The sequence below is a fragment of the Marmota marmota genome, unplaced genomic scaffold (assembly GCF_001458135.2).
Source record: "Marmota marmota marmota unplaced genomic scaffold, marMar, whole genome shotgun sequence".
NCBI classification, from domain to species: Eukaryota; Metazoa; Chordata; class Mammalia; order Rodentia; family Sciuridae; genus Marmota; species Marmota marmota.
Genome location: NW_025999983.1, coordinates 567,690 through 580,504, shown reverse-complemented (window position 1 = coordinate 580,504; position 12,815 = coordinate 567,690). Strand labels below are relative to the sequence as shown.

The 12,815-nt window shown below is 44.0% G+C and overlaps 1 protein-coding gene across 2 annotated transcripts in view; it reads right to left on the bottom strand.

The window, feature by feature from the left end:
- Phf10 (PHD finger protein 10) overlaps positions 1 to 10,557 on the bottom strand; it is a 15,359-nt gene extending 4,802 nt beyond the window's left edge. Inside the window, exons 1-8 of one of the 2 annotated variants that reach the window (XM_015498585.2) lie at positions 10,447 to 10,557; positions 8,482 to 8,612; positions 7,645 to 7,728; positions 6,434 to 6,567; positions 6,186 to 6,335; positions 5,514 to 5,623; positions 3,771 to 3,924; positions 908 to 1,063 (exon numbers count right to left, since the gene is read on the bottom strand). In XM_015498585.2, coding sequence (XP_015354071.1) covers positions 908 to 1,063; positions 3,771 to 3,924; positions 5,514 to 5,623; positions 6,186 to 6,335; positions 6,434 to 6,567; positions 7,645 to 7,728; positions 8,482 to 8,612; positions 10,447 to 10,499 — 972 coding nt within the window. In that variant the 5' untranslated portion in view covers positions 10,500 to 10,557. The remainder of the gene's footprint in view (positions 1 to 907; positions 1,064 to 3,770; positions 3,925 to 5,513; positions 5,624 to 6,185; positions 6,336 to 6,433; positions 6,568 to 7,644; positions 7,729 to 8,481; positions 8,613 to 10,446) is intronic. The other variant, XM_015498586.2, reaches the window with a different exon arrangement.
- Positions 10,558 to 12,815: the final 2,258 nt, after the last annotated feature.

Sequence of the window (12,815 nt, the reverse complement as noted above, 5' to 3'; positions counted from 1 at the left end):
GGGGGGGGGGGGGGTTTTGTTTTGAATTCAGGAAAAGAAAGGTAGATGAACTGCTAGCAAGGGTTCTTGGGGAGAGGAAGATGGCTAACAGCCCACTTCAGCTTGTGGCCGTGGGTGGCTTCACAGTCACGATGCTGACACCCAACAGGGTCCAACAACCTCACTCAGCCGAGCCTTCTCACCACCTGAGCTGAAGCCTCCTCCAGCGCCCCTCCACAGACCGCCATGAAGTGCGTGTCCCCACCCATTCCAGCCAACCCCCTTGCGCTCTCCTGCCACCCCACGGCGGGCTACCTCTCCCCCTTCCAGGTCCTCCCATTCTGTCAAGTGAGACAGGAAGACCAGCCCCCACGGCGGCTGGCAAGCTGCCACCTTACTCTGAGAACAACTGGATGAAGAAGTAAACACTGCGCTCTAATCCTTGTCCTGCCAAAGTCACGCCACAAACCACCACAGCCTAAGTCGAGGTCTGCTTTCTATCCAGAGTCAGCTCCATCCAGCTGGCCCCAGCCTGAGGCCAGGCCCCATCTTTCTTAAAGGCACTGCACAGACACACCCCCACTCTTGGCCCACAGGCCTGCCTACAGCCACGGCATCTGAGGTGTCGGGGAAGAAAACATGGGGCCCCAGAGAAGGGACCTTTTCAGAACCCATACTTGCCTGGTTGTTACTCAGAAGGAAAAGAGACTCGTAAATTGTACATACACAGAAAATAGAAGCTAAACCATAGCCAAGTGACAGGAAAGCCACCAGGGAAGTGAAGCAAAAAGAGAGCGGCAGAAGGCGCACAGCACAGGACAGGAGTGAGCTGCAGCAAGCAAGGGCTCCAGGTCGTGAGGTGCAGAGCTAACAGCCTCAGGGGAGAGGCCGCTCAGTAAGGAAGCCGTCAGGGGCTTTTTTCTTCTACCTTGTACCCAGGAACTGACTTGGACAGAACAGAACGCTTGGAGCCGTCTTTTCTCGGAGTGGCAGCCTTGTCCCTTGACTTCTGTCTTCCCTGGAAGGCGTCCTCCTGGCTGTCAGGGGGACTCTCCCCTTCAGACACGTTGCCCGAGGAGCTGTCCTGCAGCACAAGAATCAAGACAGACCTGAGTCCCAAGCTTTAAAACCATGGAAAACATGTTTTAAATGTTTCATCCTTTGAAAAGCATAAAGGTCATTCCGTATAGAGGAAACCTGTCTCTGGTGAGACTAAAATGCACCAGGTTAAAAATCACTTTTCCCCGGCCAGGTGTGGTCGCACACGCCAGTAATTCCAGCGGGTCAGGAGGCTGAGGCAAGAGGATCAGGAGTTCAAAACCAGCCTCAGCAACTTAGCGAGGCCCTAAGCAACTCAGTGAGACCCTGTCTCTGTATACAATATAAGTGGGGCTGGGGATGTGGCTCAGTGGTGGAGTGCCCTTGAGTTCAACACCCAGTACCAAAAATATATATATATATTTATATTATTATTATCAGTACAATATAATTTCAAGCTAATTCCATTTCTGCCAGTCAATGCCTGACTCAGCTCTTGTGGACTCAAGAAAACCAGAACAGAATCACCTTCTTCTGCTATTACTGCACCAACACACAACTTCATCACCATTTCTCTAATCACAAGGAAGCATATTTTGTATGATTACAAATAAGTGTGTGTGTTTTCACTAAATAGTAAAGGTTATTCAGAAAGTCCTTCAAATACACATTTTTTCATTAAAATTTAATTATGCAGGGCCAGAATCCCAACAATCTATAATAGTAGCTGACATATTTTACATGTTCAAATTTTAAGACCTCAACATCTATTCATTTACTTCATTTCATAATTTAAAGTTTCCTAACTAGAGTTACAATGTTGTGTTCATATAAATTATGAAAATTATAAGTGAAAAAAGGAGGCTATCCACAGCCACCTATTAAACACCCTGAGACGTGGCAGGGTTCGTGAATGTGTCTCCCGTGTTATGGGAGACCAACCTTGCACATGACTGGGTCACACTCCCCGGCTGGGTGCTGAGGTGCTCAGTCACAGAAATGTGGCAGAGCCTTCCCCACCCTTCTTGGGTCTGAGGGTCGGTGTCTCGTGCATGGGTGTGTCTTGCTACAGCCCCATGGGTGAAGCTACGCTCACCTGTTCCTTTGTAATATAACCCCTTGCCCTGTTTAGGATAGAATCTTCCATGGAAGTGCCTTGTGTGTGTCCCCTTCTCTTACTGTGCCCTTGGGTGTGGCCTACCCAGGTGTCAGTCAACCTGCTGACAGTGGACTTCATGAAGATAGACTCAGCCCCCTGAAACCTGACCCCTTGCCTCATTTGAATAGCTTCTCCTCAATAAAAGGGGTCAGCGCGTGCTCTCGCTCTCTCTCTCTGTGGACCCTTAAGGTCAGAGGAGCCGTCACAGCGACCCCAAAGAAAAAGGTATTTGTGTCTCTTGTGAGGTTACTTTGCGCAGCCCAGTCAGCAGCCCAGTTTCCCTGGAGTGACCCCTCAGCCTTTTAGACATGAACAGAAACCTGGCACGTGTGTTTCTGGCATTTCCATTCTGCAGATGCCTGAGTGCTCTCGGACACACACACCTACCCTTATAATGGGCCTGGATCATGCTGCGTCAATGTGCATGCAGGCGTCAACATTTTTGTAAAGCAATATGTACATTTTCTATCACTAATTATTCTCTGAACTGCCGTTCTATCCTATAAATTAATAGCACCCACAGTGAACACTAAAATCGATCTCTAATTTCCACTATGATAAATACTGTTAACACTCAAATGTTAACAATTTTTTTCTAATTAAATTCTGCCAGCATCTGATTGAGTCCTTAGAATAAATTCTCTTAGCAAACCTGCAAGATCAAATTCTATGCAAGTTAGAAGTATTAGCATGTTGTCAAAATACTTCCCCAAATGCTGAACGGAGTGACACTGCTCAAGCTTGGTCACCTGAGGAGTGTCATATCTTATGTGACATGGATGACCAAACATTCCAGAGGCTGCTGGTGACAGAGATATGAGGCCAGTCAGTGGCAGCATGTCCTCAGGTCCAGGTTGGCCATCTTGGTATGAAGTGTGAGGAGTGAGCTACTTAAAGTGCACTTCTAAGAAAACTGGAGCCTGTTCACACGGGGTCAAACCTGAGTCACTACCAGGAGCTGTTTTCCTTCACGTCCACATGCACCCACTTCCATGTCCTCCATCCACAGCCCACCATCATTCCAAGTCTACGATGCACCCACTCCCCACATCCACAGCCCACCTACCTCCCATGCCACAGTGTACCCACTTCCCAGTCCACGGGCCACCAGCCCCCATGTCCACAGTGTGCCCACTTCCCACGTCCACAGCCCACCAGCCTCCCATGCCACATTCACCAACTTCCCACATTGTCCATCCACAGCATGCATGCTTCCCACGTCCTCCGTCCACAGTGCCTACTGCCCACACTCACAGTGTGCCAACTTCCCACCATCTTGCTCTGCATTTTAGTCACACCAGGAACCAAACAGTACAACGTGTTGGTGACTACAGCACCTTCCATGGCAAGCCAGGAAGCAGTAAATGTGCTCCCCAAACCAAGAGACAGTGAACTCATGCTCGCTGCTCCTACCTCACCTGCCCACAGCCAGAAGGTAAGACAGCAATGGCCACACAGGGCACATGTACATCAACACACACAATGAATTTTCCTGATGAACGCTCAGGAATTCATGCAAAAAGAGTATGGTGCCCAGGTCAACCAAACGTTTGAGGAAAACAGCCAGCACACTTGCACAGACAGGCATTCCTACCGAGGTGCCTTTATTTTTCCGTTTCTCATCACCTCGACCATCTTCACCATCATCCGAGTCGCCATCACTATCCAGGGCAGGGAGCTCGGGGTCCAGGGGGGGCTCGTACAGCGCTGTGTTCAGTGGCAAATACCGAAGCTCGTCTGGTGAGTACCTAAGTGCAGAGAAGTGCTCTCACTGTTCCATTTCTATTAGATACAAACTAGCTTACAGCTGCCAAAACAGCCTGAAGCTTTTCAGTCCAATACTTTCCAAAAAGTGATCAGAAATAATTATTTTTTCATTTTCATCATTAGGTTGGGGTAATAAGAAACTTGAACATTTTTACATTTCTTTTCCACTAATCGTGTAGAATACGCATTTGATTCTTTTTTTTTTCCCTTTGGTACCAGAGAGCTTGACCACTCAGCTACATCCCCAGCCCCTTTGTACTTTTTGAGACTGGGCCTTGCGAAATTGCTGAACAAATATGCATTTTATTCTTATTATAAAAAGTTAACATCTCTCCCTTTTACCCTCAACCAAAAAAACATACCAAAATGTGAGCAGGAGAAGAGGGCACAGGCAGCGAGGCCAGCACACCCTGGCCTCGGCCGCCGCTGCACTCTGCTGCAGGCCTTCCCTGTGAACACTGCAGCAGCCCACCTCGTGAAGCTGCTGACATGCACACTACATACACTCACACATGCACGTAAATCCCAGGAATAGCACTGAAAACACAACGGAAGAAACAATTTCCAGTAACTTAACTTCCAGTTACTTCAGTGTGTATGTGCAGCATGTGTGCTAACACTCAATCACCTATTCTACCTGGAGCTACAGACTGGCCAACCCTTCTCTAAAGGCAGACAGCTCTCAACTGGCTGTCGATACTCAGGGACAACTCTGTCTCACCCTTGGGAGAGACCTCATGCAGGCAAGGAATGGACCAGCACCTCCTTCAACTAAAATGGCACACCAGAAAACAAGGGGGTTGGGAGACTAGCATATGACATTTAATGATTGGCTGACGCCCCAAAAAAAATTTTAATTAAAATTTCTGCCCAAGATTTTAATTTGACTTTCAAGTATAACTCTATAATCTTAAATTCTATTCTCTAACAAACACCTTCTATTCCCAAAGATATGTTACTAAAGTAAGGTGAAAAAGCTGAAGGAAAAGCTGGGATTTTGAAACAAAATGAACCCATTAACCCAGGTGTTGCTGTTGTTACACTCAGACTGGGCACAGGGGATAAGCCCAACTCCTGGGCAGACTGGCAGCGGCGGCCAGCCCCAACGGGTAATATGAGGGGTACCCGCGTGTCGATGCTGCCTTGGAAGACACTCTGCTCCTGCTCTAACCTCCTCTGCAGTCAAGTCAGTGCTTCTCAAACGTGGACCCTGTGGGCAGGGTGAACAATGCAGGCTGAGCAGGAGATCGCAGGTGCACTGCAAGTCTAGTCCCCAACAAGACCCGGGTGCCACCAGTGCTCTGGGCATGGCTCACATCTTTGGCCATGAGGTGCTGCAGAACCCTTGGCCACCATCTGTGATGAACCCACATGGGACAAGTGGGGACAAGGGCAGTCCGGCCACTCTGGCAGTGTTCAGACTCTGGCTGATGGGAGTTCTATACCACAGAACCAGGGAGGATGAAGAACACTGACATGAACCCCACACACTATCTTACACACCCAACATTCATTAGGAGACCCGTACATAAGGGTCTGAAACCCGTGGTGACGAGAACTACCAGAATACCTCTTGTAATACTCCTGGAACTGTCCGGGGATGAGCGCCACGGGGTAAGAACTGACCTTTGTCCGCTCTGTTGGCAACACTCTGTACTTCCCTTGTGGAACCTGGATGACCTGTATCGACACAGAAGAGCAAATCCAATTCCACGAGAGGAACCAGGCTCCAGGAAAAGCAGCCCCAAGTACGGCCACTGCATGCGCCCTCCACCCCAGAGACTCCTACAGTGTAAGTGACAGGGAGAGTTACGGCCCAAGGGGTCAATGTGAGCATTCTCTTCTCCTGTTCCCCAGAGCGGTTTCTGAAGAAAGGCAGATCTCTCGCTGACCACACAACAGCAGCAACCAGGGCAGCTTATAAAACCTCTCTGAAGCTCAACCTTCTCCTCCATGACATGACATGACATGACAACAGCTGCAACCTCAGGTGGTTTACTGTGAGAACCAAATGAATTACTATGTAAATGTCTCACAGTCACCTGGGACACACAACCACCATAAAGGGAAAGAGATGGCACAACTGCAAAAAAGCAGCCGAGAACCATTAAAATCATATCGTGGTTTCAAGGGAGGAAAGGACACAGAGCTGGTACCAAAATAGTGACAACAGAGGAGAGTTAACCACTGCAACAATGAGCAGCGCGTAGGCTCGGGGACTCCCAGAGCTAAGTCCTCCTACGTGGGTCTGCAGGTCAAAGTAAGCTCTTCTTTCTTCCATGCGTTCCCGGTTCAGGTTGCTGTTAAACTCAGCTGCTTTTTTAGCAGCCTTCTTAATGTACTCAGGCACTTTGCTGGCTTCAACTTTCTGAGTGTTCTGTTGTTGCATTTGCTGAAATTAAAAGACTCAAGTTGGAAGTCACAAATAACTTTACAAAATGTCAGTATCCCGAACCCAAACAAAAGAAGCCAGGCACCTCAGTTACTTACAGAATACTCTTTGTAATGATCTGTAATTCGCTGACGTTCCTTCTCCTGTAGAATGACAGAGTACTCAGCATGTTTGGCTGGATACTCTTTTATCATTAAGTCAATCACTTCATCACTGCGCAATGCTGTTAAACCTGTTACAGACAAAAGGGAGGTGAAAAACTCTTCTAAGGCCACTGTGTGAGAAATTAGCTTATCCTTCAAACTGCATTTAAAAGGTTTTCAAAGAGTAAAAGCAAAATTCTGTAATACATTTAAAAATAATAAAAATTCACAACCAAAAAAACAATTAAAAATAATGATATCTTTCAAAGATAAACCAACTCTTTATCCAAATCAATTTATCTTACAGTCTGTGTATTATAAACATATAACCCTTTACTTAGAAATAACTGTTGAACAATGAAACACACTGCCACCAACATAGGACATCAGAGGTCTAAGAAAATGTTAAATTCCATATACTACTTATACACAATCAATTCAATTCACATTTCAAAAATCTCATCAGCATCTAAATGTACATAATTTTGTAATTATGAAGGTACTTTTCAAAACTCAAAGTTACAGATTTTACCAACTGCAGAATTGAACTCCCATAAATTTACATTATATCAAAAGTAGCCATGTTACAATAAAAGGCTTATGAAAGAAAACTACAAATAAAGCAGGTAGATAAGAATTACCATATGATGCAACTATTGCACTCCTAGGCATGCACCCCAATATATAAAAATGCAGCTAAAAGTGCCTGTTAAGAGATACGAATCTGTGGGTTCAGGGCCGGGGTTGTGACTCAGTGGTAGAAAGCTTGCCCACCCAGCATGTGTGAGGCACTGGGTTCAATTCTCAGCACTGCATATAAATAAAGTAAAGGTCCATCAACAACTGAAAAAAAAAAAAAAAAGAAACTATGGGTTCAATCCCCAGGAATGTACAAAAAATAGAGAAGGATTTATGCTTTTTCTAAAAATTACATATTTTACACATGACACTTTGGAAGTTCTATGACAATTATCAAAAAAAATTCTGATATAAAATATAAGCTTCATATTCCTTTGCATTTTAATAACCAAAAATAAGCAATTTGGAATTTGAATAGTTCAGTATACTTCATTAGTTTTGTAGACAGCTGAGGAAAGGAGATGATCACTCATCACGATCACCTCTCAATGTTCAACTGGAAAAATTCACAAAAAGGCCTTCCTTACCTAAAGTGCACTGAGTCTCTGTGATGACATTCAGCTCCCTCAGGTACAGCTTCTCCTTGTGAGACAAATCTCGTCTCTCTAAATCTCCAAGAAAAGAACAAAAAGATAATTAAAAATAGGGAAATATCATACATTGGCAAAACTCTTAAAAGATTAAAAAAACTTGATTTTCAAAAAAATTTCATATTACATATTCCAACAATTATCAAGGGAATTACACAAAAATCCTATGAATTCAGGGCTGGGGTTGTGGCTCAGTGGTAGAGCCCTTGCCTGGCATGTGTGAGGCACTGGGTTTAATTCTCAGCACCACATATAAATAAGTAAAATAAAGATCCATTGACAACTAAAATATATTTTTTTTAAAAATCCTATGAATTCAAGAAACAGAAGTTAAAATGAAACTGAAAACAGAATAATCCAAAGCAAACAGGTAACATAAAACAGCATGAACAGAGTTCACCAGAAGTAGCCCTTCTTGTATTAGGACTCCAAAGCTCAAGGGACAATGAGTGGGAAACAATCTAAAACTCATGACTATGAAATGACTTTTTCTAAAATTTCCCAAAGGAAATTCACCTTTCTCATTTTGCCTTTAAATCAGTTTATGAGACTTCAGAACAAATCAAGAGTAGAGAGCAGTAATGAATGACAGCGGTTAACTGAAAATCAGCAAGCACAAGACTACAAGCCATGTCACAGGAGGGTGGGCACAGAGCTCAGGGGCAAAGCGTACCACGAGGCCCCTGCAAGCACTCACGTGCCAGGATCCATCCAAAGAAATGCTACCAGCTGGGAGCCGGACATGATCCACTGCACAAACTAAGACTGGAGTACCTGGATATTTCCGCTTGAAGGAGGTCACACCCAGGTACTCGCTGACTTGCTCCTGAAGCATATAATATTCTCCGGTTTCGTCAGGCGGCCATTTGTACTCTATCAGATTTTCAGCTGGATAGTAACTGAAACTAAGCACAGAAACATGTTATGCCTTAAGTGTGCCTTCTACTAAATTTTAATCATCTTTATTTTTGAGGCCATTTAAAAACTATTTAAATACTTAAATTCTTGTTATAACTTGATTTCATGTTTATAAAAGAAAATTAGGAAACAATCATCTGGAATATCACATACATTTTCTGTAAGTCACAGGAGCTAACACTCACAAATGCTGGGGAAAAAGGCCTAAGAGACAAAGCAAGGCACAGCTATCAGCTCTGCATTCAGTCTTCCCGGCTTAACACTCACTACAAGTATTGCATCCACACAAGGTGTAATGTAAGCAATTTCTGACTCTGGTCTGCTGCTCAGTGAGCCACCAACAGCTGAGAAGGCAGAACCCTGAAGATCTATTTCTCAAAGTGGGGGACTAGGAACCAGGATTACCTGTTCTTATATAAACTTCATAAACCCAGAAGCAAGGAATGGACCTAGTTTGAAAGTGCCAGCACATTCTCTCAACCCTGCAAAGAGCGCAGAGTTCAGGATCTGGGCCAATCTGACTTCTACCTGAAGGGCAGGAAGGGAACACTGTTGATAGCATCTATCCATCTACACAGCAAATGAAGAAAACAGCGTTCCCAGAGCTGAGCTGAGCTGGGCGCCGGATGCCACTTGCAGCAGTGTGACGCTAAACCCCACCTCTTATCACATGTAGAGGGTAACTCAACATAGTCAGCAACTTAAACAGAAGAGCTCACTAGAGAACTCTGATTTGGCAATGGGTTCTTAGATATGACACCAAAAGCCCAGAAGCTGAGAGGGAAGTATTTGGGCATTATTCTAACAAGGGATTGATACCCAGGTTAAAAGGAAAAAAAAACAACTCCTGAAACTCAGCAACAAAAGTGACCCAAATAAAAAATGGACACAGAACACTTCTCCAAAGCTGAAAATGGCCTCTAAGCACATGAAAAGAGGCTCAACATCACTGGTCATTATGGAAATGCAAATCAACATCACAATAAGATTCTCACTTCACATTTTTTAGGAAAACCACTACTGAAAAGAAAAAGAGAATAAAAAAATTGCAATGATATGAAGAAACAGGAGACTGCATTGCTGGGAAGAATGCAGAGTGCTTCAGCCATCATGGGGAAGTTTGTACCATATGATCCAGCTATTGCTTGCACTCCCAGGCATATACCCCAAGTAACAGAAAACAGGGACTCTGTTTCCTTGTGTTCAGCACTACCCTCCCCAACCACAGGGTGGAAATGACCCAAAGGTCCACCAACGTATGATGACTAAACAAAATATGGTATATGCACACAAAATGAAATATTCTTCCAACTTACAAAAGAAACTGCGACGTATGCAACAAATGGATGAAGCTTGAAGACATGATGCTCAGTGAAAACATCAACACATGCAAGAACAAAAATTGCATGGTTCCACTTCCATGAGGTATCTAGGGCCCTCAAATTCACAGGGACAGAAAGCAAAAGGGCACCCAGGGACTAGAGGGAAGAAGGGGAGTTTCTGCTTGATTATGGGGTACTAAAAAAACATCTGGAAACGATGGTGTGACGGTCGTACACCATTGTAAATGTAATTAATGCCATTTATCTGTATGCTTAAGAAGAATTAAAATGATGAGTTTTATTTATTTAAATATTTCACCATAATTTTTAAGTGCATTCATCAGCAAACCAACTGTGGGGTCACATTATAAAATAGGAAGAAAATACCATTTTTTAATGACTGTTTTGCCAGAGCTGGAGCTGGGAGGAGAGAGTAAGAGAGCATTGATGCAAACAAGAAAAATGTCACAACAAACACTGAGCAGCGAAGTGACAGTACCCAAGGTCCTGGCTCGAAGTCTCGCAGCTTCTGGAGCTGTCTCCCGAGCCCATTCGCCTCCTTTTGGATGGTTGGGTCCCATCATTGGAATTATCTTCATTATCTTCCTATACATTTAAGTCAAAAATAACAACAAATAAGAGATTAAATAATAGACAAGAATAACTGTGTTTTCTTCCCAGGTTTGCAAAGAGTCTCGAGTGAAAGGCTTCCTAAGAACAACTAGTTATACAAATATTAACTTCCTATTGTAACTAAAAAGGACTAAGAATTGGGCATAAGCAAGACTTACAACAAAACTAAAACTTGATCTTCAAACCAAATAAAATAAGAAAGTTTTCCATTAATCTGTATCTCTAGCTCCACTTTCATTTCTTACCAACTGAGGTCAACTGATCCTTCACCCTGAAGCTGAAGCTAACCTCCTACTCAAGCCAGGGGCAAGGCTGTGGACCAGACCAGGTACAGCATTTAATTCAACTTAGAACTGGTTCATGACTACTCCAATCCACAGCCATAGGCACTTACATTCTTGTGAAAAGCAGAGGGCTAAAAATACATTATGAATCCTAACCACATTTTCTTTACATTGCAAAAATTTAGCAAAAATACATTCTAATAAGCATCATCAATCATTTAGTGATATACACATATCCAAAAAGGAGCTGCTTTCATATATTTTTAGTGCAATTCATTATTCGATAGTATCAAGGTGTTAAGTTCAACAATTCCATCAAGGGAATGAATGAGGTATCAGATGTTAGAAAAGTGATTTATTTACATATTAGCCAATATTTGAGGTCTAAAAATCAAGACTTTTTTCCCCCCAAAGTAATGTAGCTTCTAACAACTATTAAACACCACCATCCTCTTGTTACATCTTAACCTGAAAATCATCCTGCAAGAGAATATCAAAAGGCAGGACAGGCATATCAGAGAGACCACCGCCCTGAAGGGTTTCACTGGGCTCTGCCCTCTTTCCCCATGTGGCTGCTTTCTGTAAGCTCTCCAAGAAAGGAGGGCAATAGTGTGCTCCTATCATGTGTCTAGTGCAAGGGTTAAATGAGTTGACGTCTGGAAAGCACTGTAGCAAGGAGGAGCAAGTAAATGTCTGATAAATGTGACTTAAAAGTATGATGATGGTGATGATAAAGTCTCAAATGTCTCCAGTAGGCAGGAATTCACAAAGTTTCTTTTCCAAATAGTAAAATAAAGCAGTCTCTTCTTCAGTTCTCATAAAATAAGAATTCAGTTAAACAGCCTGAATAGTCCCTTGAAGATTCAAAACCAAGTACAACTGAAAGAGTCTAAAATCATTTTCCCAAAATGTATATTGATCGGCATCACAACTGCAATGCTTCACATTCAGTGATCCAGACAGATCCAGGCACTCAAGTCTTTGAGAACTTTTAAGGATTTAATCATCTTCTTTTTTGCTTGTTTCAGTTTTCGGGATTTTTTGTTGGTGGTGGTTTTGTGTATGTGGGTGGGTGTGTGTGTGTGTGTGTGTGTGTGTGTGTGTGTGAGAGAGAGAGAGAGAGAGAGAGAGAGAGAGAGAGAGAGAGAGATGTGATGCTGGGGATGGATTCCAGAACCTCCAAGAAGCTAAACTGGTGCTCTACCAAAAGCCACACTTCCAGTCCGTTTTTAAAGATTTTTACATCAATTTATTTATTTTCCTTTGTTGGACTAAAAAAATTTAGACACTCAAAAATAAACAAAAACGGAAAAGCTGAGGCTCAGCGGTAGAGCGCTAGTCTAGCATGTGGGAGGCCCTGGGTTCGAATCCTCAGCACCACATAAAAATAAATAAAATACAGGCATTGTGTCCAACTACCACTAAAAAATAAATATTTTTTAAAATAAGTAGATAAAAACAAAAACACAATGCAGAAACTTCAAAAAAAACTGAAACCATAATTTTACACACTGTACAGACTACTTTAACTGCACTTCTATGGGATCGAAGCACATACATAGCTGGCCTTCTTGCAGACAGACCCTGCAGCGTCTCTCTCTGTATCCCAGAGTGGGGTCAAACTTCAGGAACCTATCTGAAGGCAGGACACTGGGAAGGAGGAGTGTTGAAAAGCATCCTGAGTGTAGAGTGAGACATTTGCATGGCAGAGTTCATGGGTGGTCTCCACCTTTGGATCCAGTGAGCTCCTCTCATCAAACCCTTCAGGTGACACGCCAGAGGCAGAGGCGCGCTCCGGGGGCGCTGGCCGAGCGCCAGAGGGTCCGGCGACCTCGGATCCTCCTTCAGGGCCGTGATCCTGTAGCCTGGAGGGTCCCAGGACGGTGCAGGGACCTCTCGGACCAGGCGGGCGTCTCGGCGGAGAGCTGGTCCCCGGGCAGCGGAGGCGCCA